Source organism: Brienomyrus brachyistius, chromosome 10 (genome assembly GCF_023856365.1).
Source record: "Brienomyrus brachyistius isolate T26 chromosome 10, BBRACH_0.4, whole genome shotgun sequence".
NCBI classification, from domain to species: Eukaryota; Metazoa; Chordata; class Actinopteri; order Osteoglossiformes; family Mormyridae; genus Brienomyrus; species Brienomyrus brachyistius.
The window spans coordinates 13,817,511-13,845,274 of record NC_064542.1 but is presented as its reverse complement, the minus strand read 5'-3'; the positions used below and the strand labels follow the sequence as shown (position 1 = coordinate 13,845,274).

Here is a 27,764-nt window from a genome sequence, read left to right as displayed (position 1 = left end):
ACAGACACACACACACACACATACACACACATACAGACACACACACACACACCTTTTTTGTTTACAGGATCTAATATTTCAACTTTACACATTCTATAACACTTCACTTGGGTACACTTCAAGATAATATTTTACTTAATTCATTTGTGGCATTTATTATGCATGTATTGCGCTTATGTCGCATCAGGAGAATTACAGTATAATGGCATGCATAAATAATTTATCTTTTAGCACAAACTTTTCCAACTTAATAATAATTTACAGATTGCTGCCCTTTACTTTACTTGTTCCAGTTTAGACATATTATTCAGCATATCAGACAAAACAACCTCATCATAGAAATTTTTATAAATTTTGAGTATAAGTGGTTATGATTAATAGCCAAAATGATATCATATGTTAGTAATAACACAACACAAGAAGTTTGATAAGCAACGAATACCTGAAACTTTTTGCCCTTGAACAGAAAAGTATTAGCCTGTCCTAGGTACATCTTAGTACTGAAAGACCTTTTTTTAACACATACATTCGTACCATGTTGCGTGGTATAAAAATGCATGTCACCACCGTCTTTAAACGCATTTTAATGCCAATATTCAGTAGGAAAGCAACATGTAGAAGAGGAAAAATACAGTGTCTAGAGGGGATGACGGCCGTTTCAAGACGTTTTTTCTCTCATTTTCTGGCCCAATGGCCTTCCATACACATAACCTGCTCTGACGCAGAAAGTAGAATCAAGGTACTGATCGAGCGAGAGAGGTTTATATGGGGGCAAATGCTGATTTAAAAAAAAAAAACATAGTTCTCAAAAATCTCATGACTTTTCCAAAACTTTCAGATTTTTTTCTGACTTTCCCAGGTGTGGAATATGTGATTTCTTAATTTCATGATTTTTCCAGAATGTTCATCACCATACAAACCCTGCCTCCTGTTAGCTGTGTGTTGCATTGAGAAGAAAAGAGAATTTCCCCACTAGGATGAATGAAGTATCAATATATCAATATTCCATTCTATCTTAGGGGTGGGGGTATACGAAAGAAATAAAACAGTTAGAGGAGCATAATAAAGGTACAGAGAAAGATGGTGGATGGTGCAGTCCACCCAAAGAGGAGATGATATTTTACCAGGCCGGGTTGATGCCTGTTTGGGGAAACATCTTACCTTGTCTCCCTTTTCCCCTTTTAGGCCAAGTCCTGGGCTGCCCTGAACGGAAAAGAGATCACAGATCAGCTGAGAACTGGCCAAGGACCAGGCCAGAATTATCTCAGAATTGGCCCACAATTACTCCCGAACCAGCAGAGTCAGCCCAAAACTAGCTCAGAACCTTATTTTGGTGAAAAAAAAAACTGAAATGTATACGGGGGCAGTGAAAACTACAACTGCCAACCAGAATTTGTGTAGAACTTACTGCTGGGCCTGGCAAACCAGGTGGACCAAGCCGGCCCTGAAGGAGATAAGAATAGGAGTAGGAGAGCAAATGTGACCAACCTCCAACTCACTCGATAGGCATCTACATTTTATTCTCCTCATAGTTTCATCAAGATAGATAATGCAATGCAAATCATGTTTAAAACAATCAGGGTATGTAATGCTAATTCCATGCATAACGATGAGAGTCAGCTCATTTTTAAAAAAAGAGGAGTCCCTTCTTATACATACAGGAAGGCCGTTGGGACCCCTATGTCCAATCATGCCAGGGACCCCAGCCGCACCACGTGGGCCCTGAAAGAAGTAAACAAGTGTTATTAATAGGCAAACAAGTCGCAATTCATACATAGGAACTGCCATAGACACGGTTGCATGCTGGCCTTATTTACGGATAACTGATTCTCAGTTACCTGAACTATCATCAGTAGACCATTTTTCATAATTGCACAGCTGGTTCCAGCCATACTTGGTTGAACAACAATATTAGGCAAGTCTTTCCATTCAGGTAGAACACTTACAATCAGTCCATCCAATCCTGGCAGGCCTGACTCCCCCTACAAAATACCAGGAAAATAAGCAGGCATTGCACTACGGCAAATGTCAACCATATATTCAAGATTAGAGTTTCAAGCTGGTGCCTGTAGGAATGCCAGCTTGCTTTGTAATGGCAGTAAGATGCTGTGGGCAAAGCCGATCCATTTGCCTGGGGAGTTTTGTGGTTTCAGCAAGGTCATGTAAGTTTACTCCTGCCAATTTAGGCTACCGCAAAGGGTATTGTCTATACCTGCCAAGTCTTTGCTGACCAGTAATGGGAAGTATGTGAAAAATGTAAGATACGTTCATGAAAGGAGGTATATATCATAAATGTGAAAAGGACATGCTACCTTGTGCCCAACGTTGGGCCGTTCGGAGTACACAGGGTCTCCTTTCTGTCCCTTAGGCCCTTTTGGTCCCTAAAACGGGAAGCAGATGGTAGAAAGCGTGACAACACTTATTAGCTAGTAAGTAAGGTTGTGTCTTGTCACATTGAAGCCAGAATGGGTAACTGACTCTCCACAACCAGCTTACCAGCTGTCCTAGAAGTCCTTCTGGGCCATCTGGCCCACTGAGACCTACATCACCCACAGAGCCGTTGCAGCCTTCACGTCCCGGAGGTCCCCCGACCCCCTCCAGGCCAGGATGACCCTGCCATGGCGTAAATGTGTCATCACCACTAGGAGAAGATCTACATTCATCTTATTTAACTTCCTTCCTAAGTGGAGTCGCAGGGTCCACAGGTGTGGGGGGAAAGGAATATATCTGCTATGGGTGAAGACATGGGAAGGGGGAAAATGTGAGAAATGTCGAGTGCGATTTCAAGGGGTGAGCTGAGGCTGACACTCACAGGAACGCCATCGATCCCTGGGAACCCCGGCACACCCATTGGTCCCTGTGAACACATGATCATGGAGACAAGTCGGTGCACACGGATACTGCAGGAAATGCATGAACATCTGTAGACATCTTTAGAGAAACAGAACGCTGATAATACATGCTTTACATTCCTCTACAAACCATGAAATCACAAATTGCATATAAAGCATTTTATATATGCCTACATCTACCTATCTATTGTTAATATGTACAGTTAGACACTGGGTAATCTGGAGGCACACTGACAAAATATCACTTCATTCTTCATTCCCAGGACAATCAGCAGCTTTAATTCAGAGTTACTAATTCACCTGAACTGCCTGTCTTTGTGAGGAGACAAAGACAAGACCTAAAGATACTGAGAAATCTGAGAACTTACTTTGTCTCCCTTTGGGCCCGATGGACCTTTAATTCCTGGACGCCCCTTCTCACCTTTCGGCCCCGAGGGGCCCTGGTCTCCCACAGAGCCCTTAGACCCATTTGGCCCGATTGGGCCCAGGGGCCCTGGCTGGCCCTGAATAAAGCAAAAAAACAGTTAAGTGGAAGAGGGTACGGTTTTATATACAATGTTACACTGCTTGAAGATATACAAATAACATGTCCTGTACAGACCCTTATCACCTTTGTTTATTTTAACGTGTGATTACTCTAAAATTACTCTCTTTTCCAAATTAGTTCCAAACCAGCTGCACCCCCACCCCCCACACACACTAAAACCACTTCTTCATCACTTCCTGTCACCTTATTTCTAAGGGAGGAAGCAGCAGCTCCTGTGTAGATGTCCACAGGTAACAGTATTAATGAGTAATAATGAGGACAAATCTGTTTGATTTTTAGATAGATAGATAGATAGATAGATAGATAGATAGATAGATAGATAGATAGATAGATAGATAGATAGATAGATAGATAGATAGATAGAAAGTATATTGTCCACAAAAGTAGAACATTGCACATGTTTGTTAGGCTATTGCACTGAAAAAGTTATTTGACTAACTAAGACGAAGACACGGAATGAAAGTGGTTCTGCTGATGGCTGGTCAAGTCCTCAAGATACTCAACCATCTATGATCTTTACAAGAGTGCTGCACTGACAGCTGGCTTGTGTCGACATTCATAATGGAGCCGCATGAAGCTTCCTCTCCACATGGGGGCTGTCGGACCTTCATTGACTAGTTTTGGCTGGTGCAGCTGAGGTGGACGCTGGGTATTGTGATGTAGGTGTGACCCGGGCCCCACTGGAACCAAACTGCATTATCCAAAAATTTAAAGAGATTCATGGGACACTTATACAGTATATAAGATAAGAGAAAACCATTATTAATCCCACAGTTGGGAAGTTTTTGTTGTTACAGCAGCCAAAAGGACAATACAGAAGGACTAAATGCAACATAACTATACAGTATATAATTTACTAACTTTCATAATAAGTTCAAACTTTAAAGTTTTACCTTATAATAATGATACTTAATAAATATCGATAAAACCAGAATAACTCACTAGTTATGTATGAAAAAAGGCACCGTAAACACTGCCTTGTGCACATTTGGACTGGATAAAACGTGTTTAGTTCCCCGATAAGATCAGTTAACCAGAAAAAATGCTTGTTTATGACTGGATGCCAATGAAAAAAATCTTACCCCAAAATGCTTTTCACGTTACATATTTGCTCCCTGCAAAACAATAGCCTGAGGATACCTGTACTGTGCTGATAACTGGGAATTAGCTTTATCTATTCCTAATATCACCTTAATATGTCAGGGCGAGCCAAACACAAACAGTCATCAGCGCCAAGCTGCTGCTCGCAAAAACATGACCAAACATCTAGAAAATGTCCAGGCGAGATCGACAAATATGAACCTATATGACATCTGGGCTAGCTGTTCAAGGACGCTCATTTCCCCTGAAAACAGGTGTAATCGGAAACGTAAGCGCAGTTTGATTCCCACTAAAGTTTCCAGGTTCCTCCCAGTCTAATTACTGGATTACCTACCAAGAACAGAATGTGCACCCCAACACATACCACCGTAAGGTCATTCAGATATACAATCCAGAGCACACCAAAATGTTAGCAATGAACGAAAAACAATCATTATTTTCACAATAACACCTGGACCTGGCACATAGTACTGTTGAGAATGTGGGAGATACACATCCCACTTACTATAATCAGAATTTAACAGTATCCCAGGTTAACTACTAAACAGGATCACATCTCACTGTAAAGGTGGGATTAGTGATAATGTCAAGCACACAATTCACACTGCAATTTATGCCAATTGATGCCTAACACACAAATCTGATTGGATGTGCCAGTAACTTTAAAATTAAACGTCTGTGGTTTGGCTTCTCGGATTGGCTGAATGTTCACTAGTTTTGCGTTAAGCAGTTGCAAACCCAAGAACTGCTTATATAGCTTAATTCTAGGATTGTGGCTGGGAAATCTGATCATGGCTCAGCATAGGAGCTTATTGGTTTTAAAATGCTTACATTTCCAACTCTGCCTCATGACCCTTTCAGAATGTGCCGCGACTCAAATTTGGGTCACAACCCATGGGTTGGGAATCACTGGTATTGAGGACTTTGCCCTAATTTTCCAGTAAATAGACCAACTGATTTATTTTTTAAGATTCCCTCTGGAAAATACTTCTGCAAAAAAGTATTCATTCACTGACAACAGATATCTAGCTAATTCACCCAAAAGTTGATTGACTTCAGTGCTCAGCCAGGGCACATTTCAGCTCACTCCATTGTGTATTTCATTCGTGCAATAAAAATGGGAATGTCTCATGAACAGGAACACAGAGTATCACAAAGAATAAAGAATATAGAAAAAGACAAAAGAATATAGACCTCCAATGGAACAATCAGCTGTAATAAAATCAATGGACCATTTTCCCGAAAACATCACTAATTATTCCTGAAGATATGAATCAGTCACCTGTGGTGAGTGTGGTTCATTGTGACTATAGAGATTAACCACCATAGACAAGAAAATGTCACAATTCTCACTGACTGAATCAGCGATTCACCCTGCAGCCCCAGCCATCCCAAGCCAAAAACAAGCATGCTTCCATTTAATAACCGCTGATATTTTCATATTTTTAAGTCTGGTGGAAAAAGGTTTCCAGCCAGATTAATCTGTAGCAGAATGCATCGCTTATACAGCAAATCTCCTCCCTGACAAAGGGCACAAAAGAGACTATTCCACTTTTTTAAACCAACCGACCCAGAATGCATCTTACTTCCTGTTGGCATGGGCAAGAGAATCCATGAGCTGACAGATTCCCCAGCTCAGCCCGTCTTAGTTCATTAGGCCCTGGGATTTAGAGGAACCCATTGTTCAAAGGTAGTGTAGCTGTGGGGATGGTTTTACCTGTCACACCGCATGACTAGTCTGCACTGTGTGAGGAGCACACAAGGGAACATTCAGACGGGTGGATGTGGATGAATAGTTGATTCAGACTTGATAGCTTAATTCCCCCAGCCCCCTGTCCAAAAACTCACAGACAAGCAGGGGGGAAAAGACAGAAAGCTAAATAAACTATGTCACTCTCAGCCTGAGATGGCTCAGTCATTTTGTCCATCGTTAAACTAGTTGTGAAACGACGTTGGGCAACACTTATGCAACGGGGCAGCACTGGGTGCTGTTGCTAAAAACCTGCATGGTTGCTGCGACATCCAGCTGACAAAATCAATAAAAGCAATGGATGCAAGCCTTTCAGCAAAAGCAAGTCTTTCAGATCTAATACTCAGCAATGTAAGCCACAGTAGCATCTACTAATGAGTAATGATTTAAACTGATTAATAAATGTGCATGGTACTAACTGGGGGCTACAAATATACCCAGGAAGGGGAGAGACAGGGAGATCCAACAAAAAAAGAGTGTAAAACCTTCAGGGAATTATCAGACCCAAACTTCTCCGTTAACGTAATATATGTTCCCGTCAATTTCCGAATGCAACAAATCCTTTGGTTTCAAATCAACAAGTACTTTGACACGAAATTCGCCATAATGCCAAAAAGGATTCCATTTCAGAATGGTATGAATAGTGTTGTAACAAAATACTTCAGAGCACGTCTACCCTTGAAACATTGCTTCAGTCATACTATTTACAATCCGTCATCATCAGCAGTTTGTCATCCATCATTCTTCAGTCATTCGGGCACAAAGATCATGTGGAACAACCTCAGCAGACCTTGTATCTGTCCCTGTATACCCTGGTTGATGTCAAACCCTTCCTGAAGGAACTCTGCCACAAAGGATCCATCACTGCAGTATCCCTGTCCAAGTGGGCAGATAACACTATTCTAAAAGTAGCATAGACATGGCAGTCAAGGAAATGGTGATACAGCGGAATGTGAGCCACAACCGCATTGGGAAACTAGACTCCTTAAACCTTCTTATAATTCAGAATGACAAGTATCTATGACTAATAAAATGTCTAATTAAGATTGAATGTTTGCGAAGTACCGTGAAAGAAAATAATACTCTAAATGGCCGTCGTTCCAGAATTATCCGGCAGTTAATGACTTGACCTATTCTCTCTTAATTCATTTTAAACATTTCGCTGATACTATCTTCCATTATTTGAGTACTTGAAAAGTCCCACGCTCCTTCTCTCAGCCTTCCATGTTCCACATGATGTGTGGCTTAGTCCAGCTGTGGTCAGGTGATGCATGGGGTTCCAGGTTGTTTGGTGGGCTGGCAAGCAGACTGACTAAGCATGGAACTCCACTCTGCACCACCAGCCCCCTCCCCAGCTGTCACCTAAAATCAACACCGGTCAGCAAGATTTCCACCTACTTAAATTAAGATGGACCGACTGGCAGACTCCTTGGCTTATCAAGCAAACAATCACATCATCCCAGAATGTTCTAGATCATACTTCCAACAAGACCCATGTGGTCACACATCTGCACCGCTGTCCATTTATACAGCTGGACCATTCTACATAAACAATCTGGTTTAACCGCCTCCTCTGTCAGTGCTAAAACAGCAGAGCCCCCCCCCCTTCCTGGACTTGAACCTGCACCACCTGCTGGCACTGTAGCATAAAGTTCAAAATTCTAAATTAATACGAAACATGTACACTGCATACCATTGTGAACACTGGCAATTAACCTATTTCTTATTTTATAATACTTCACATTCTGAGGTGATCAAGGTCCTAGGTGACCTACTGGAGGGCTCAGACGATGAAGGTAATGTGGACCTGAAGCAGTATCTGTTGGATCATTCACATGGTTTCTCATTACTCTGCTCAACACTCATCCAAGCAGATCAAATGATTGCCCTGAGATAAAGATTAAAACTGCATGCCACTATTTAGAGACTAAGACCATACACTTATAACCATACAGTTATAACTCAATGAATGCGGAGTCTAACTGGCTGTGACATTATGACCTAATTTGGGAGGAATCAAATCTCAGAGTCCTGGAAAGAGAACACAGAAGAAAACTGAAGATCTCTCCCGAAGTTCCAGTGGAGAGTGTGATACACGCTCATTTATATAGACAGGGGGCAGCATTGCGTTCAAGTGTACAGTTCAGATCAGTCTGTTAGTCGCCACATGCAGTCCGCTGAAGATAAAAGGGAAATGAATGGCAAAAAGAATAAAAAAAAAAAAAACAGGGAAAGGATGTTATTCATCTCCTGATATTGTCCATACCTTCATGGGCCCAGTGACAAGGAAAATAAGCTGCTCTTAATGAATCCCCTTCTCAAATCGTTGGCCCAGCAGACTAAAGGTTACACTTGTTATAAAAAGCAAGGGTTGCAGACCAAAGTTTTTTGTGAGCCTAGCAGCTACACCTGTGCGTCAGACAACACAGCTGAATGAGAAACAGCACCGAGACAGACCAAAGCTGTCGCACTTTCCCACAGTGTCCCTGATGCATGGAATGAAAACACACAAAGAAGGAACAAAACAGAAAGACAAACAGGCAGTTTCAGGGAACCAAAGCCCTTTGAGAAGATTGGATGCTTTTCCTTTCTCTGAACCCGCTGACCTTAACTGAATTGATTCTACATTTCAGTACTCAACAAAATTAATGCACAACCTGTACAATCAAAACAAAAAAATAAACAAGTTAAAAGTAGCATAGATATTGCAGCTGAACGTTGCCATGGAAATGGTGATACCGCTGAATGAGACCCACAACTGCAATGGGAATCTAGACTCCATGAACCTTCTTATAATCCAGAATGACAAGTATCTATGGCTAATAAAAATGTCTAATTAAGACTGAATGTTTGACAAACTATAGTCAAGGAAAATAATACTCTAAATGGCCATCATTTCAGAATTATCTGGCAGTTAATGACTTGACCTATTCTTTCTTAATTCATCGTAAACATGTCGCTGATACTATCTTCCATTATTGCAGTACTTGAATGACGTAGATTTATCCATAGTCTCCAGATTTAACAACAATGTATAACTGAACTATCTACACAGAGTAATCTGAATCCAATATTTTCCTTAGAGAATTGGAAATGATCTATCCATTAATCCATCCATTTTCAGAAACCACTTATTCTATTCCGGGTCACGGGGGGTCCAGAGTCTATCCCCAAGGCTACCAGCACACAAGACAGGGAACAACTCAGGATGGGCACCAACCCATCGCTGGGCACTCACACACCCTTCACTAACACAGGCAATTTGGTAACTTTATCCTACCTCAGCATGTTTTTGGGCTGCGGGGGGGAACTGGAGTCCCCAGGGAAAACAGGAAGAACATGCAATCTCCACACACATGGAACAACAACTTAAATGCACTATTTGGGTTAGCCCATTATACTGTAAGCTAAACATATATAAATATCTCTTTTACGTCCAACTGCTGGATCAGGGGCCTGTCTCACAAAGCTGGATTTTTGGGTTAGCAAGATAACTCGCAGGATTTAAGACAGTCTGGACTAAATATAGTGAATGAAGATAATGTCCGTTTAAACTGGGGTACTGTTAACGCAACAAGCTATCTAGCTAACCAACAACCCTCGTTTTGTGGTCCAGGCCCCTGGAACTGCTGAAGGGGTTATGTGGCAATGAGGGTATACATATGTAAATAGATAACAAAGGTCTTCTTCAAAGCTTAAATATAAATGTATAAATTCTGAGTTTACTATGAGGAAGTGCGAGGTTTGACGTAGGTGTGAGATGTTCTCTTGATATAAGCACAATCCAGGCATAACCACATGGCATCTCCACTACGCAGTTTCACTTCATTATCAATTAACTGCATGGCAAACAGAAATTCCCCTGGCGGAATCGGCGCACCTCTGGGCTTCCAGCTCGTTCTCTCAGAAACACCGGCAGCCTGCCAGGTAGCCCACGACACAGTCCCAAAGGGGCCATCCGAGAGCTAAACACGGCCATGTTCCCCAACCTGCTGTGTGGTCCCCCGCTTTAAGAAATAAATGCCCTGTTGATTTTGCAGGGCCAAGTACAAACTATCTTGTCAGTGTCTCAAACTTCCCCTTGACCCCCACAAACCCCTGGCCCACTGATGCAGCTGTGCTTTAAACCAGATGGTTTTAATATGGAACATGTTTACATTGTGCAGTTAAGATGAAGGACGATCATTTTTTTCTCCTTTAATCCCTCTAGTCTGTTTCTTCCACTGCCTGGTGTTTGCAAATGAGAATGTGGGATAACTCAGGCCATAAAGATAGGAGGAGTGGAGAAAGGTTAGATAGAAGATGGAGTAGTACATCTGCTTTAGGAGGCACATTGGCAGGCTCTAACTCTCAATTAAAACTGTTACATGTGTGCTGAGTATCTACTGACAGTGACTCTTCAAAAATGTCCTCATTAAACCGGGACTCCATGTACTGGACATGGCTTAGAATCTGTTTGTGCGACAGCCCAATGGCACATACACAGAACTGGACTGTGCTGCACACAGCAGGGTAGATCATCGCCATAGAAACCTGGCTTTATTGGTCACCACAAATAAAAATGCATGAAATCCAGGTCTTCAAGCTGCAGGTATCTATCCATCCATGCATCCATCCATCCATGCATCCATCCGTCTTGCAGCCACTTATTCTGGGAGAGGTTGCAGAGGGGCATAAGGTGTACCAGCTCGCTTAATTGAAAGTGAAAACCTGGATACTTTCCTTCTAAATCTTGCTGCTGTTGGCCTTGGGTTTTCTCTAATGTGCCCCCAAAATCAGAGCCTGAATGGTGCATCATTTACAACCATCTCAAGTCAAATCAGAAGAAGCCAAGCCAATAGCAAAGGGTGACAATATCAGAGCAACCCAGGCTGATACGGCTTGCCCTCCTCATATCTACCCTCTATACCACAGCCTCACGCCTGCAGAGAACAGAGCTACAACCCAGAGCCCTCAGAACAAGGGAAACCAAATGCAGACAAATTACTACCCAGCAGTTAAGCCTGAACGAGGATGGAACAAGGTGTGTAATATGCGACCCACCGTGTGATTTACTGCAGGGCGGACTGTGAAGGGCACCTTCTAGGTAGAGACACCACCTCTAATTGTTGTTTTACTTGCAGGTCCAGGGTCATGAGACATAAATAATGACTGCTGGCATATCCTGCGTCCTGACATCAGGCTGACACACACATTCATGTATGCATGTACAGAAAGACAGGGAGTCACTGTGGGTGCACAGCTACTGAATATGCACTGAGAACAACACTGATACCAACACCAATACAACAGAGGCTTAACCCTTATTGATTATGGAATAAACCAGAAGGGAAATTATTAACTGAAGTTGATCAGACTGAACTAAACAATTGTTCTAAGCCTGAGAAAAAAACTGGCTAAATTCACGGTTTTTGTTTTGTTTTATTCCATTGTGACATACAGCGCCCTTTGGGCTTGACTTCACCTCTGCCAACTGGATTATGCTGCAAAGCCAGCAGGCTGGGGTGATGAAATGGAAAGTGAGAGACTTTTATATAAAAGTCTATAGGCGCAACCACCCAAGGCAGGAAGTCATGAGCTGCTCTTGCCATTTGACAAGCTGGTTGGAGAGGGATAGCTTTGTTCTTGGTTCTTCCCATAATCCCTTGCTGGTGCCAACCCACAAATGAGGGCAAGGAAACAGCAGATTTCCCCATGTTCTTTCTGCCGAGGTTAAGTGCCTGAAACACTTAATTTCAGTGTAGTCAAATTATTTGTGTTGTGGCTAAACAAAGACCTAAATGTGTGTGTGTGTGGTGGTAGAAGAAGGGGGTAGTTAACTGGCAGCACAGTCTGACTTAGATCAGCTATGACTGGGGTTTGAGGGACAGATCAGAAGCTGTGATTGGTGTGTGAAAGACAAATCAGAAGCCGTGATTGGTGTGTGAGGGACAGATCAGAAGCCGTGATTGGTGTGTGAGAGACAAATCAGAAACCGTGATTGGTGTGTGAGGGACAGATCAGAAGCCATGATTGGTGTGTGAGAGACAAATCAGAAACCGTGATTGGTGTGTGAGGGACAGATCAGAGGCTGATTGACTGAGTGGCCTGCTCGAAGACCCTGGGATACAATGCCTTCAGACATCTGTGTCTGTAAGGTTGCATGGCTGCCACAGGGAGGTGTTAAACATGCACCTCTTTGACAGGAGCTCTACAGGAGGGTTATGATATATGCTACGCAGACAAATGCAGTTATTTCTGTCTATTAGGCAAACCTCTCACTCATAACAAGGGCTATGACCCTGTGTTCACAGCTGCAGTGATTACCCCCCAATCCTTATCTTCCTCGCTCCCTCCCCGTCTTCAACAAGTCATGTGCTCTGCAGGCTCCTTCAGGAGAAAGTAAAAAGATACTTATGAACACCGCAGTGAGTCATCGGCCCCAGCCGGCACTGGTTTGGGCTTAGCACTGTGCCTTAGGAAAAATCCGGAAGTATAAGTATTCATGGCATTTTGCAAAGCTGTCATTTTGTTGTCAGTTGAACAGCACCGGATCTGTGCAGCATTTATCTGCTGCCTCGGAGCAAGGCTTGCCTATGAGCGTTGAAGAAGCCGGGCCAATAATTAAGGAGCAGGGGGTGGACGGAACACCATGGCCTTGGGGAGTCCCCCCACCCCACCCCAGTGGATAACACATCCGGATGAGCCCTGCCAAAATCTATGCCTTAGGGCAGCTGGCATGGACAGTTGACCTGCCAAAGGGAGTTCAGCTGCCCCTGCGAGATTGAAGGTCATGAGGTTTCTGCTTTCCAGCACGCACACAGTGGTCTGATGAACTGCAGAATGTAAAACGGGAAGAGGCTATCCTGGCACCCTGATTTCTTTATACTACAGGTCTGCAAGCCCAATTGGGCAGATTTGGGCCGAGCTCAGGCCAATTTTTTCCTGCATCAGTTAGTTTCGGATCGAGCTTGGGCTTGTATTTCTTGTGCTAAGGTGGACACCATAACAGGTGTAAAGGGAAAACATTGAAGTTCACGTTACTCAAGTGTCAGAGTATGCAGACTGCCGGCTAATGTTTGACGTCGAAATGAAGCCCAACATCAAAAAAGTTAGCTACAGGTATAAGTTGGTTTTGGGCTGAGAAATTCCATAAATATTTGGGCTTGGGTCAGTCATGAAACTGACATTTCAGGTTCATGCAGGCCCATGCTCATACAAGTTGAAGAATGCAGGACTTTTAATGACTGGGCCAGAGAGGTCCCACAGGCTGGTGGACCTCCCTTTCTAGAATTGCAGTGAAAGCACATTCTGTAAACGCAGTTACCTCCTGTGATAAGAAAGCACTGATAACACTTGCACGTCCTACTGGTGGGAGAATGAAGAAGAATGTTAGGGTCCTACCCTGCCGCCTTTCTCCAAGTAGCATGGACATCTTCCACTGCAGTCCTGCCCTGAGCATGCCTCCTGGAACTTGGAACCCTGGAGGGGGGGGGGGGGGCATTGGAGGAGAACATCAGCAAAAGGGTAAATTCCCAGTGCATGTACCCCGTGCATGTGTGTGGATTAATCTCTAGAGGGCAGGGATGTCACCCTACAGGAGTCACATGGTCAGGGACTACATGCCTAGTGCTGCGTGTCGTTACCATTCCTAGCTCCCGCCATTTTGAGGATTAGCGGCCTTCATGTCCTTATGCCTCTTAACAGAGATGACAGAAGCAAGGGAAGAGGGGAGAAATGGATAGGAGTGGGATTCCACAATGATCAGGTGTGTAATGGCGGCCTTGCCGGTAGCCAAAATTAAAATGAAACATCAACTCCTGATTCAGCCCCATTTTTGTTTATGAAATTCTGAGTGTGTAACTGCCGCATCAGGCTTGCAGCCCCGCCGCTTGCTCAATCACTATCACTGACACAACTGTTACAATGGATTATGTAGTAACGTCGCATTACGTAATAATAAATAAATTATTATATATTAGGAAAAATAATTAAGTGGAGCTCCAGTTATGCCACCAAAGAATAAGGATAAGTACTAAAAAAACAGGAAAGAGTCAAACAGTGGAGCAGGGAAACACTTCCTTTTAGTGCCTTCCCTATGCGATACATTTTAACCTATATGAATTGTGTTCTCTTGCCAGTCCTGTAGGGGGTGCTAGTGTGTGACAAAGAAAACTTGATACAATTGATTATAAAAGATTTTCCAGGTGTCATTTTCTCTGTAAACAGTTTGATAAACTACTTTATCAATTAAAAACAAGCCCAGCTGCCGGGTGTAAGACTGTAGAGAGATTCCTTGTTCTCTCAGTTTTAGTATTCATTTCTGTGTGTAATTCTAGCCATTTCTCTTCCATGTCAGACTCATAACCAGATTCCTACCTCCAACTTGTCCCTTTCTTTAAGCATGTTCGGCTACAGATGGCTGATGCCCACGGGCCACAACTGTCAGCTCAGCTATATCAACACTTTCGTGAGAAACTTACTCATCAGAAACTGATCTAATTTAATAATCCATTTGATGTGTGACCCTCCCAAATGAGCAGTCTGACAGCTGTTGACACTTACTGTGCAGTAATGCTCAGGAGCCGCACCAATCAGTACCAGATCCAAGCTGCGTTTAAGAAAGGCATGGCACAAGCTGGAACAGCACGACCACCTGCATGGGTATCTGAAACCATAGCAAATTGGAGGAGCCCACTGGACACAAGTCAGGTTGAAGGCTGGAGTTAGCAAATCACAGAGATGATGAAACCTGCTTGCAGGCATGTAAATGCAGGCACCTCCAGGGATTGGGTATAGAATCCCACCTCCTTTCTGTGTATTTGGAGTTTACATGTGTTTCGTATTCCTGTCTCTACCTGCAGTCCATGACATGTAGTTAAGTGATATGGCATTTCTGTGATTGTGTGAGTGTGCCCTGTGATGGACTGGTATGTCATCCATGGGTGGATGGATGGATGGTTTATTGAATAAATGATAAGTAAATAAGGCTGGGGGGAGCCGGTCTTGTCAACCAGAAATTTTCCTCGTGAAAGATGTTTTCAGAACATCAGTTGCGCCATCGTAACCTTGAGATTTCTCATTAGAAACAGGGAAAAGTGTGCCTGAGAAATGAAAGAGAGGCGTAACAAAACAAACTCACTCAGAGGAATATCGTGACACTCCAGTGGGCTTAAGCGGAGCTCATACGAACCTTCATCATTGGAGAGTACAAGTACAGACTTGCGTGTGAGGCTCCTGTATTCAATCCATGTGAAAGGTCTAGGTGTGCTGTCCTAACTGTACTCTGGGCCTCCACCACAATCCCTACACTGGTCTCCTTCCCGCCCCGCTCCTGCCCCTCACCAGCATGGCCGCGGAGCTCGAAAACACCTAGTGTGGTGCCTTCCATTTTGGGGTGGGGCCGCTGTGGCGGTGGTGCAGAAGGAGAGGAATTCCTCAGCTCCTCAGTGAACGCAAACAGAGTGGTGGGGGATTTGGGCTCAGACCCTCCCCTGCTTTTGTGAGCCAACGAGCATCGGCCATGTGCAACTTCTCACATCCGGCTTCCCGTGTAATTGTATGAAGACAATGCGGGTTTCATTACACCCAGACAGTGTGAAGCACAGTCTCATTATACACACTGTGAGTGCCGTCTCAGTACAGACACTGCTAAAGGCATTGTTGAAATTGAGTGAGGGCATCTATAAATGAAACTTCAGGATGAGGGCACTACTCTAAATGCCCCAGAATGTAACAACTGCACAGGTCTACATGCATTCTCGTTAAGTCCTTGGGAGATTACCGCTACATGTACAGAAAAACCAACATTCAGGTATAAAATAACCCTGCAGCTCTGCAGGCACATTTGTCCTGAACATCATTAAACCATTAATATGAATTTATCAAATAAAGGTTCAGAAGCAGAATACATTTAAGCAGTTTAAAGGGGAGCTGTGTTGAGGATCTCAGTCTGCTGCTTTCAGATCTGCCCCGTTTACCAGCATTATCATATAACTGTCACATTGCATAATGCAGGTGGAAACGCACACAGTTTCATGCTGACGACTTTTAAATACCTCGTGACAGATAGCCCTATTCATTGGCTTGGCAAGCTTAACATTCTCATGAGACAAGCTGCATCTTCTCTGGCTGCTTACAATGTGCCCTTTACTCACTAATGCACACGGCTATGCACATACAAACACGCCAGGCCATGAATCGAGAAGAAAACCTGCCAAAACACAGAAGAAAAGGCACGTACGTGTAGGATCATGGCCGTTTCGCAAGAGACAGGTGGTTTCCATCACAGTTCCCTTAATGTTTATTAACCCTAAGGGAAAAGCCTCCCCATCCCCTTCTCTCACTGTCTATAAACAATGATTCCTTTCAGAAGCCCCCGAGAAAGACCAAGATCCAATGTAAATAGTTCCTCAAAGTCCCTTTCTTGAAGGCATCAACAGCTTCTCCCTCTCATGGATAGACCAAAAGAGGAACAACAGAGTTACCTACACATCATTAGTTCCCAGAAGCCTTTGAGGGCATCCAATAAAAAAATAAAGAAAACAAAAAAAAAACACAAAGAAAAAGTCCCACCCTGTGTTTTGAAGCTGCATGTGTATCTTCTGCTAGGGGACACCATGATTTCTGCATTCAGCCATTTGTCTTGGTGTCAGTCAGAGATTTTGAAGGGTTAAGCCAGAGAAAAAAAAAACTTGATAAGAAAGACAGGGCTCAGCATATCAGGCTGGCTCTTAATTACTATTGGTTCTAAGGATTCAACGCATAATAGATGAAAAAGTAAGTTGAGGTTCTTGTCCAGGCTATTGACACCCTGCGGAATCTTCTTCACTGGTTTGACTGACTCCCATCCCTGCCACGGTCAGCAATAACCATGGGGAAAACAGGCCACACTAATCATGCTGCAGGGGAAATTTTCAGGAGAGCGCATGCAGACCAAAGACTGTTGTAACAGTCTGACCATCTGCAACAGCCAGAACACTTCAAGCATAATGAGCTCTGGGGCAAACGTAGGGGGATCACCCATCACGTTTTCTCTGTGGGTGCCAGAATCACCAAACCACAGGTTTTATGATGGATCACTACCACCATCTCCAATGTCTGCCCACGTAACAAGGTGTGCCAGGGTCTCTGAGTAATGGAAAACCCATGAAATCTCTGCTCCCCAAAGCATGGAAGCGGTCCAGCTGGACACCATGGGAGCAAGGTGCTTCACATGGAAACATCCTATGTCCTCCATTCGCCATTTCATTCATGTTTATTATAACTGTGGGGAAGAAAGCATTCTTCTCCAAATATGTTTTTCCAATGTAGGCATATTTTTACTTAGAGGCGAATTACTTCACAAACACATTACATCACATGTTATCGTTACAGAGATGTTACTGTATATAGGTGTACATCTGAAAACCTGACATTTACAGTATATTTGCAGACTAAATATTAGGTTATGTTTCAGCAAACTTCTAGGCCTGGATTCCATTTAGACTTTCAATTCAATTCAATTCAACTCAACTAAACTCAACTAAGCTCAACTCAATTTTGTTTGTATAGTGCATTTTCACAACATTACATTGCCTCAAAGTGCTTTATGGTATCCCTGCCCAAAGCCTCCAGCTTGCTCACCAGAGGCAACAGTGGCAAAGAAAAACTCCCTAGAAGGAAGAAACTTTGGAAGAAACCGGACTCAAATGGGCGGACGGGGGCAAACAAGTGATGGCACGCAGGTGCTGGTACTGGTTCTGATGGCAGGATGAACAGTGGACTTCTTCCTGGCTGATTTTCTTTGCACAGGCCACAGCCAGGTGTGCCCCAGGGGTAATGGTCACAAATCAAAGCTATGCTTCAGGTAAGCTTTGCAGGTTGGAGTGGCACAGGTGGTCTGTGTTCCCAGACCAGGTGCGCCCATCCCCAGTCACCTTTATGTCGGGTAATCTCAGCTACTAGTACAATATAAAAGCCTTTTCTCAAAAGTTACAATGTGTTGCTCTCCAGGTCTTGAGATCCTGCCCTGTATATTTACACTTGACACAAACGCTTGGCTCTACCTTTGTATGTTCCTGTGTGTCTAAACCTTCATATTACTGAATTACTGCAACTCAAAATTTCTGTGACTCAGTGTATCTGTAAAGCCGATACATGTTAAATATGGGAGAGCTCACAGAAATGGGGGTCCAGGGAGCAGGGTGGGGGGCAAGGGTAAGCAGATATGATGTGTCACATACTGTATACACACATGACTGATGATTATCAGATTAAATATGACACATCATTAGATATGTCACATCAATAATGTATTGTTGTACTGCGTCCCTGATGTATAATCTCCATATATGAAAATATATAAATATATGAATATAGATTTAGTGTAAATAATTACCCATCTCACCCTCATTGTGATCTGTCCTGTGTGCTGTTGTGTTGTATGTTGCACATATGGTAATGGAGAATAATATTTCATCTCACTGTATACTTATTGTGTATTGTTGGGATGACGGTAAAGCTCTACTTACTGACTTACTTATGACCTATGTTCTCTCCCTCTTTAATGACGGTTTGCAGAAGAAAGTTGATTGGCCCCTGGAGTGCCCCTCCCCTGTCACACACCAATTCAAAACATATAATTGGTTAATCAGAAGGCTGGCCCCTGTTTGAATTATGGCCCCTCTTATGGCCCCCACCATAAAAATCCTCGAACTCCTTCGCTGGTAGATAGACACAAATAGAAGACTGGTCATGATTCTTAAAGAAATGTAGAAAGGTATTCTTAAAGAAAGGTATTCCTAACCCCCTGTTCCTATGTTCCTACACCCCCCAGTTCCTACAGTTAACAGTGTGTTATGGTTATGGGATATGAGATATGTAACTTAATGGTGTGTGAAGTAGCAGAAGTGAAACAGAAGCCTTCCCTGAAAGCGTAGAAGCGGCTCAGTTTGTCGTCGTGACCTGTGTGCGTGGCGGGAAACTACCTGCCCCCTGGCAAACCCCCCCCCCCCCCCCCCCCACATCACTGTCACCAAAGACACTCATGCATTCCTAGGAGGTCAGATGCACCATCCCCACGGCAACTCCTTCAACCACATGTATCATTAACTGGATTAGTCCCCCCACCCTCCCACTCTACCCCACTCACACTGCAATCCCCTCCCATGATTCACCCCTCAGCCACACCCCCTTCACAATAGGCAACCCCTGAAAGGTGGGTGCGGGGGGGGGGGGGGGGGGGGGAGGAGGAGGATTTCATTCAGACATAATTTGACACACTGCTGAGACATTTGATACAGTATTAGCTTTTATTTTTATCATCTTTGAGAATATCTATATAATGCCAGCCATGTTCTGCCATTGTGCAAGAACATTCATGAAAACCTGGAAACTGGCTGAAATCCTCATACTTGTACAATGTTACATTCTTCCACTGGACTAAAAAGTTTTTAATAATTGGCAAAAGGCCGAGTAAACCAGTTCCCCCTTCCTCTGAAAAAAAAAACAGAAAGGGGAGTTTACAGCCCTGCAATGCCACATCCATGACCTTTGACCTTTTGCGGGTGGGCATGCCCTGTACTATTCCACTCTTCCAGACCCAATGCCTAAACTGACGAAGGAGGAAGGGCTGTGTGGTGTTTGTGATGCTATTAAAACTGTAATTGGATCCTTCCAAGGATTCAGCGCAATATTACATTACAAAGCCCTCCGCCAGGCTTACACAATAGGGGGTTTAGGTAGAAAATGACTTCACCCATCACACTTGGCTTCTATGCTAGGCCAAGCATTAGATTAGATAAGATTAAATCACAATGGAAAAAAAAACCTTATCTGTCCATTTCAGCATGGATTCCATGCATTTTCAAACATTACATAAGCGTTCAGCCACAAACGCCCATAAACATCAGCAGCAGCTTGATCACTATAAACCTTGTGTAGAGAGTAACTTTAAAGCCCATGGTCTTTTCCAGGTAGGGAGATCATCTGAGTCGACAGAGACCTCCTGGTCATCAGCAAGAGAGAGAGACCGTGCACCCATCTCCTGCCTCTATGTGTCCCTCCAGCTCTGGTCATCTTACTGTTTATATACTTAATTTTTGCTTACAAATTGAGACCAGGCAGCTGTCCAGCCAAGAAAATAAAGGCACCACATGATGGTCTACACTCAATGACCCCAACGGATCTTAGACAGCATGACAATCACAGCACCAGTCAGCTAAATGTGGAGGGGAGAGATGAACTGGGTTGGGGAGTATTCACTTACTAGTTCTAAACTTGATAAATCTCTTTCTACGGTAAACAAGAGTGGTTTCAAATATACCTTTCTCATTGTTTCTACTGAGCTACCTTTTCAGGATTACTAACAAAATCCACTGCCTACCTGCTTTCGAGAGCTAAGACAAACCTTCATCGATCTTGTTGTAAACTACCAATGAACCAAGTTAATAGTTTAGCCATCAGATTTTTAAACACACATGTGAATGAGCTACTATCCACCTAAGGCTTTGAACGAAAAATATTGACTGCACTCCTTAAGTGACCCCTGTTAATATTACAAAGCGACTCTGGTAAAATGTGGAATTATGGTCATATTTTGCCAGTGGCGCTGCTATGATAATTTAACATTACCATCATACTCCAAAAGATATCTGTCCAATGAGGAAACCAGCTCATTGCCATTCATTTATGCAATGTAATATGGGCCACTCTGGATGCGATGCCAGTTCATCACTCTGGAGCATTAACACAAGCAGACGGAGATACCAACTCACCTCAGCCAATGGTCTGTTGGACTGCAGGATGATATATTGTGAAAACAATGAGAAATCAAAATTCACAGAGAGCCAGAAACCACCCAGAACCCCAGAGGCATGAGACCACATTGCAAAAACGCAAGCATATACAAGATAAGAATGTGGAGGTTTAGAAACAGATCAATCAAAGGCCTGTAATCTATACAAACTCACGTTACACAACATGCGATACTGGACCTTCTTAAACAGCACTTTCATCAGTCTTTCATCCATGTGGCAGTGGGACATTCCTTTTAGGAATGGAATTAACATTAACCATGACTCTGTCACACTCAGAGCACCCCGTCGGTTCAAACATGTCAAATGTTGGGTTAAACTTTTCAATATTGCATTTTTGACATTTTTTCAATGAGAAGTTAAACACCGATCGACATATCCACACATACCTAAGGCACTCTGCAAACACACACACACTATGCACAGTTACAGGATTATCAGATATGTACAAGGCCTTTCACCACTTCCTCTTTAATTAGCTTAAAGTTTTTCAACTATCCCCGGTAACCTAATCATAGGCATTCAAGCCAAAACAGCCATACGAATTGACAAATTAACACAACTAAATACTAAACTCTGGTCGACAGATACTCCCTCCTTACAACCTGCTAAGACATGGTAATTATGCATGGTATCTGATCAATTAAGCTAATCAGTACATTACATTTGAGCAGACACTTATTCTTGAGAAAGCAGAGTCACACGGTCTCTGGAGCAATTTGGGGTTAATGGTCCAAAAGAGAAACACCCCACCAATCCAGGGATAATATCCAGTAATCTTCTGATTACAAGTCCAACACCTTAACCTGCAAGGCCATACACACTTGGCCAATCAGATGAAAGTGAGCAGGTAAATTTTAACCAATTAAATGAGCAGCAAACAGTCTGGAGAGCCATGTGAACAGAAAAAGCTATAGAGCTAATGAGATTATCTCACGCAGACCCCTAAGGACAAATGCATACAAACCCACATTCATGTACATACATATCTGCACACACACAGACAACAATACAGAGGGATTTACTTATGGAATGTAATGGAAATGGGGCCCAGTAAGCTCCTGAGTCTACATTCCTAAAAGAAATTCCGCTCCATTTTGTCTTTCTGTCAGTATTGCTTTTGGGGAATGCGTGTTTGGATCTGACACGCTTCTGCATGGCTCTTCCCGCCTCACTTTCAGACCTGGAGACAAAATATGACCACATGGGCCCCAAATGATGGATTTCTGAACATCTAACAGAAGAAAAAAATGCATCTTCGTCTTTCTTCGGAAGCTGAAGCTAAGATGCCCTATGGCTAGCCACCCCAAAGTTAAGAGTTGGCCGTTAGATCCAAACAGGCCTGTGGTGTGTAGAGTTAAACAAAGACAGTGAGAAATTTTTTTAAATTTATGAAATTCTCTCATCAGACCCCATCTATCACATTTCTCCTAACTTGGATAGTGCCTTTGATAAGGATTTTATGGACAAACAACTAAAGAACTTCAAAACAAACAAAAACAAAACACTTATGAATAAATAAAGGAGTGTCCAGTTTGCTTAGGCGTATCTGTAGACAGTGTGTTGGTCTGGGATGTCCATAATGGTACGTTGGGTTTGTGAAAACCAGGTTCTTCATCCAGGAATGATGAAGCTAACAGGGTCATACTGGGAGACAGAAAAGCGTGGGACTTTTCTGCTTTCACCATTAATGAGACAACGTTTCACATTTTACAAGCTGCTGTGTCCAGCTTACTGTCTTCCTCTCAGGTACAAATTCTTCTACAGTGATGCTTCACGTCAGACACAGAACTGCTTTGAGCTTTTACCTTAAAGTCTCTTCATCTAAGTTTCACGAGTTTCAAGCTGATGTAAAGTGACTGGAGTGTAACTTGCTTCCATCTTCTTAAAGCCTAGATTTTGGTCCTTTGTCTGAAAGCCCCCATCTCAGTATCTCCGTTTCTCCCAGGTATCTTATCGTATTCAGACGGAAATATTGGTCCAGCCAAAGGCATGACCGTTTCACGTCCCGAGTCACTGAGACTGAATGTGAGTCTGCCCCAAACACAAATGGAGGAAGTACATTTACCCAAAGCCTACGTGACCAGCCCAGCTACTGCAAAACTTGACAAGAGCTTACTAATGTTCCCAAGAGTATCCAAATCTAGACTTTATACCAAGAAGAAATAGGACCATAAGGACACAGGTAGAGAGGGTAAAGGGTAGTGGTGCAACGGATCATTGTTGATCCGTGATCCGAACCGATCCCTCTTCACGATTCGGCACGCACGTGATCCGAAGATTCGAAAAAAAAAAATTCCACTCTATGGTGCGCGTGGTCAGTCTGTCAAGCGATAGTCCTGGCCAGCGGTAGCGGTCCAAGTGGAGGAGCAGAGGGGCTCGAGAAACCTCCAGCATCACTTAAATCTCATGTGTGGGAACATTTTGGCTTCCCTGTTAAATATATTGATGGGAAAAGGGTGGTGGATAAAACCACTACAGTTTGTCGACAGTGTGGCATGAGGAAGACGTATGAGACTGGCAACACGTCGGGCATGACTGCTCATTTGAAACGACATCACCCTGGTGTGACAGAAGCTAAGACGAAGGCTGCGCAACAACTGCTGATATCCACGCCATTTAAGCAGTCCTTTGCTGCCCAATCCGACCGGGCTTAAGCTATTACAAAAGCTAGTGGGGTATTTATTGCTGCAGACATGAGGCCATATTCCATTGTGCAAAACAAGGGGTTTAAACATATGATGAACGTGCTTGAGCCACGCTATGATATCCCATCACGTGCCTACTTCAGTGACATGATCATTCCAAGCATGTATGAGCAGGAAAAGTCTAAAGTTATGGCTGAAATAATTATCATGCCCTATATTGCACCATAATTTGTTTTTATATAATTGCGTGGAATGAGTCTTGAGTTGAATGTTTTTTGATGGGCAAAAAAAACTTAAATAAATAAATGGAGAGTTAAATTTGTCTTGTCTTCTTTCTTTTTATGCTGATCCGAAAATTGATCCGATCCGTGACTTAAAACCGTGATCCGATCCGAACTGTGAGTTTTTTGATCCGTTGCACCACTAGTAAAGGGAGGTGTAGATATAAAGATACAGAGGGGTAGAGAGGCACACCGATACGGACACCAGAACACAGAGAAAGAGGTACATGGACAGAGGTAATATAGAGAGAAATATCCTTGGCAGGACACAAGGATCTACACAGCGGCAGTAACACAGTTACCCTGAGCAACATAGATGTCGCAGGCTTATGCATCTTAGAACTCAGGGTTCCATGAAAGAACAACCCTAAAATCCTCTTGCTGGGTAATGACCTACCGGGTTGGCTTTCTAACAAAATTTGAAGGGCACACATGGACATCTTCCACATTCATACATATGGGCAAGTCCAATTACTATGTTTTTGGACTGTTGGGGGAAACTGGATTACCTAGAGAAAATGCCATAATGACACAAGCAGAACATGCAAACCCCACACACATGGAGCCTGGGTGAAGACTTGACTCCCAGTCCCTGAAGTGTGAGACAACAGTGCTGACCACTGTGCTGACATACCGCCCCCAACTACATACTACACTAAGACAAAATAACTCAAAATACAATGACTTTTCATGGTTGAATCTCATGTTTTCTTTCTCCACAACCGTTTACCACATACAGGCTTAAAGTAACAAAGGGCAGCTTAGTCATAAAGGCAGAGGAATTTACCGGATGTGATTCTGGTCTAGTGCGCACATACCTTCCCAGCACTGGCACAGAGCGATGGACGGCCAGCCACATGAACCCAGACAGCAAGCGTCACGGATAGGGGGCGCCGCACCCTTTGGTAGGGCTGGGCAGTGGCACCTGATCAATCCTCACAGCAGCACAAAAGCTACTCTGTCCAACATCATCTCCAAAGACACACAGTTCTGTCTCCTGGACACACAAATGCCTCCAACCGACATTCAGACAATCTCTGGCTGCACAGACATCAGTGTCTTATCTCTTTAACCAACAATGGGCTCTTTCTCTCAGGCAACGAGCTGCTATCTTGTAAGAAATGTTTGAGACAGACTGCTGAGGTGCATCCTGCTAGATCTGATGGAGAAAGACGACATGAAGGAAATGTAGAAGAACCACCTTGAATGTCACATATAGGTAGTCTGGTTTCCAATATCAAACTAGGAACAGCATGTCAGGGTCTCTCCCCTGTAATCTATGAAAAATGTGGAGAACTTCCTTAGGTGATGTGAAAGATGGACTTATAACTACTTTTATTTATAAGATGCTTTTATCCAAAGTGAAGTACAATTGTGAAAGCAGCCCCTGTAGCAATTAGATTTAAGGGCTCAAGGACCCAACGATGAAATTACTCTGCTAATCAGAGGATTTGAATTGGTAACCTTATGATCTCAGGCACATGATGCTAAACCCGCTGAGCCACACACAGAGCAGAAAGCTGAAGAAATCTCACAAGGCCGTGTTAAGGAGGCGGGAGTGTGCAGTAAGTTCCACTGGGTGGCTGGTAGCCCAGCAGCCACTTTTAGTGACCAAAATGCAACATGGCACCAGCATGACAAGACGTTATGGGGGGGGGGGGGGGGGGCGGGGTGGAGTCACACACTGGTCAGCATAACAGAGGGGACTGAATGGGAAAAAAGGCCATCAGTAATGAAATTAAAGAAGTCATTGATTTGGGAATGGAGTGAATTGGGGCATTTTCTAAATGACCAGTTCATGACTTTTGCGCAGCTTTTGCTTGTAGACAAAACAAAGCCAACTGTTAATTTATGACTGGTTGGTTACGATGCACAGCTGTACCTGTTTGCACAGCCCCCACTGTCGAAGAGCTGAGCACAGGAACAATTAACTTTTGGGGGGGGGGCAGGAATGGTCCAGATATCTGCAGATGCAGATAGCCACCCCCTCCGAGAGAACATTTCCACAGTAACCTAACCTCCTGCTCACAACTCTTGACACACATCAAAGAGGAGGATTCAAGGTTATTTGAATACAAGCTGTGTGGTACAATAACCGGAACATCTGTTTGTTGCATCAAGTTCTACATTTAAAACTTATTTTGAGCAACACAACAGAAGAACATGCATTAACACAAAGCATCTCACGGAGCATGTTTCTACAGTAGAACAGATAAACTGGCCACCGCAGAGCCAGTAAAGCACAAGAGTTATGAGCATGCTTCATCTGCATTGGCCAATATGTGGGGGAATATAGCAACCACTCAGGCTGTCAGCTAACTCCCACTGATCAGGGAGTTAATCAAAGATAAACCACCGTCCAACTGCAAGCCCCTGAATGGTAGGTGGGTACCAAAGCTGAGTGTCTCAGTAGAGCTGGAACATGTCGTCAATGCAGGCCATACTTTCTCACGTGCCTGCCTACGTCTGTGAACGACAAACTCAACAAAGACTGACGACCTTCTCTAATTCAAGCAAATTTATGGTCACGAAAGAACAAGCCACAAAAGAATCAGGAAACTGTAGATTAGATGACCGCGAGGTATATTTAATTGTCCATGAATCAAATATCTGCACAGAAATGATGGAATAACTGGATAATTAATGACAGAAAAACATTTTAAAGTCAGAATGACGCTAGTACATTTCCTGTCCGTGGAAGTTATCTAAATCAAACACTTTTAATGCCATAATATACAACAAATCCTCTGTTTGTACAATGCACTTAATGTACTGACTGCATTAAGGTTTACAGAGAAACTTATAAACATCCATCTAATTGTCTAAACATACCACATGTAAGCCCACGATTTAAACAGAGCAAAATTCTCAAAGCACAATTATATTAGAATTTATAATGTATACTGCCATGAAAATCATTTTATCACTGTGCTTAAGAGGGACACTTGTATACAAGTGGGTTTTTTTAAATGGCAGTAACCGTGGCATATGGATTTTTCAGCTGCAGTCCAGCTTTTCCACCAATCAGCTGCCAGAATAAGCGGCACATAGTCCCTCTCCATCCACGTTAAGCATGATGTGTTGTTACTGGCTGATCAGTGAGCCTTGTCAACACTTGCATTCTTTTTTTATTGCCATACATTTACTCTTTTCTGTTATTTAGGTATGTTGTTAAATCCACCTTTGTGGATCATATGCCCCTGAGTGTAGAAGTGCATGGCCCACGTGTGTCCTGCCCGTGGGTGGCCTAGGGCCACACCCAGAGGTGCTGGAATGCTGGAATGCCAACGTTGGCCCAAATGGAGTGCCCCGACACTACTGCTTCAGGAGAGCACGTCACGGTGAAGTATCTCACACTTATCAGCTGCCAAGTCCTTTGGTATGTGATCTCAGAGGCTAGATGGTACTGCAAAGCCACCTAAAACATGTCAGAAAAGGCTGCTGTTGTTTTGATTCGAAATATGTAGATGTGACCAGTGCAGGAGCAATGGAAATAATGCCCCAGTATCTAATTTCAATGCAATGAGAGATGACTGGGCTGGAGAAACACGAAAAACCTTCAGACAAATTTCTCAATATCACAGCATTCTTATAGACCAATGACTCGCATTCAAAAGTTAAATAATAAAAAATGTATTTATTAGATTTTTTTTTTGTTGTGATGCAGATTATTTTTCAGGAGTTAATAAAGAACAGAAAACCCAGCTTATCTATTTTTACATGAAACTCTATTACTAAGGAATTTGTGCTGAAGTCCCAGCAATATTTACGCATCTGCTTTTGGCTGGTCGTAATAGAGTCATTAACAGTC

The 27,764-nt window shown here is 43.2% G+C and overlaps 1 protein-coding gene across 1 annotated transcript in view; it reads right to left on the bottom strand.

Moving 5' to 3' along the window:
• LOC125750455 (collagen alpha-6(IV) chain-like) overlaps window positions 1-27,764 on the bottom strand; it is a 60,421-nt gene that overhangs the window by 21,569 nt on the left and 11,088 nt on the right. Inside the window, exons 4-12 of the mRNA XM_049028286.1 lie at window positions 13,634-13,711; window positions 3,221-3,355; window positions 2,813-2,857; window positions 2,497-2,613; window positions 2,313-2,381; window positions 1,947-1,982; window positions 1,660-1,722; window positions 1,409-1,444; window positions 1,162-1,203 (exon numbers count right to left, since the gene is read on the bottom strand). Coding sequence (XP_048884243.1) covers window positions 1,162-1,203; window positions 1,409-1,444; window positions 1,660-1,722; window positions 1,947-1,982; window positions 2,313-2,381; window positions 2,497-2,613; window positions 2,813-2,857; window positions 3,221-3,355; window positions 13,634-13,711 — 621 coding nt within the window. The remainder of the gene's footprint in view (window positions 1-1,161; window positions 1,204-1,408; window positions 1,445-1,659; window positions 1,723-1,946; window positions 1,983-2,312; window positions 2,382-2,496; window positions 2,614-2,812; window positions 2,858-3,220; window positions 3,356-13,633; window positions 13,712-27,764) is intronic.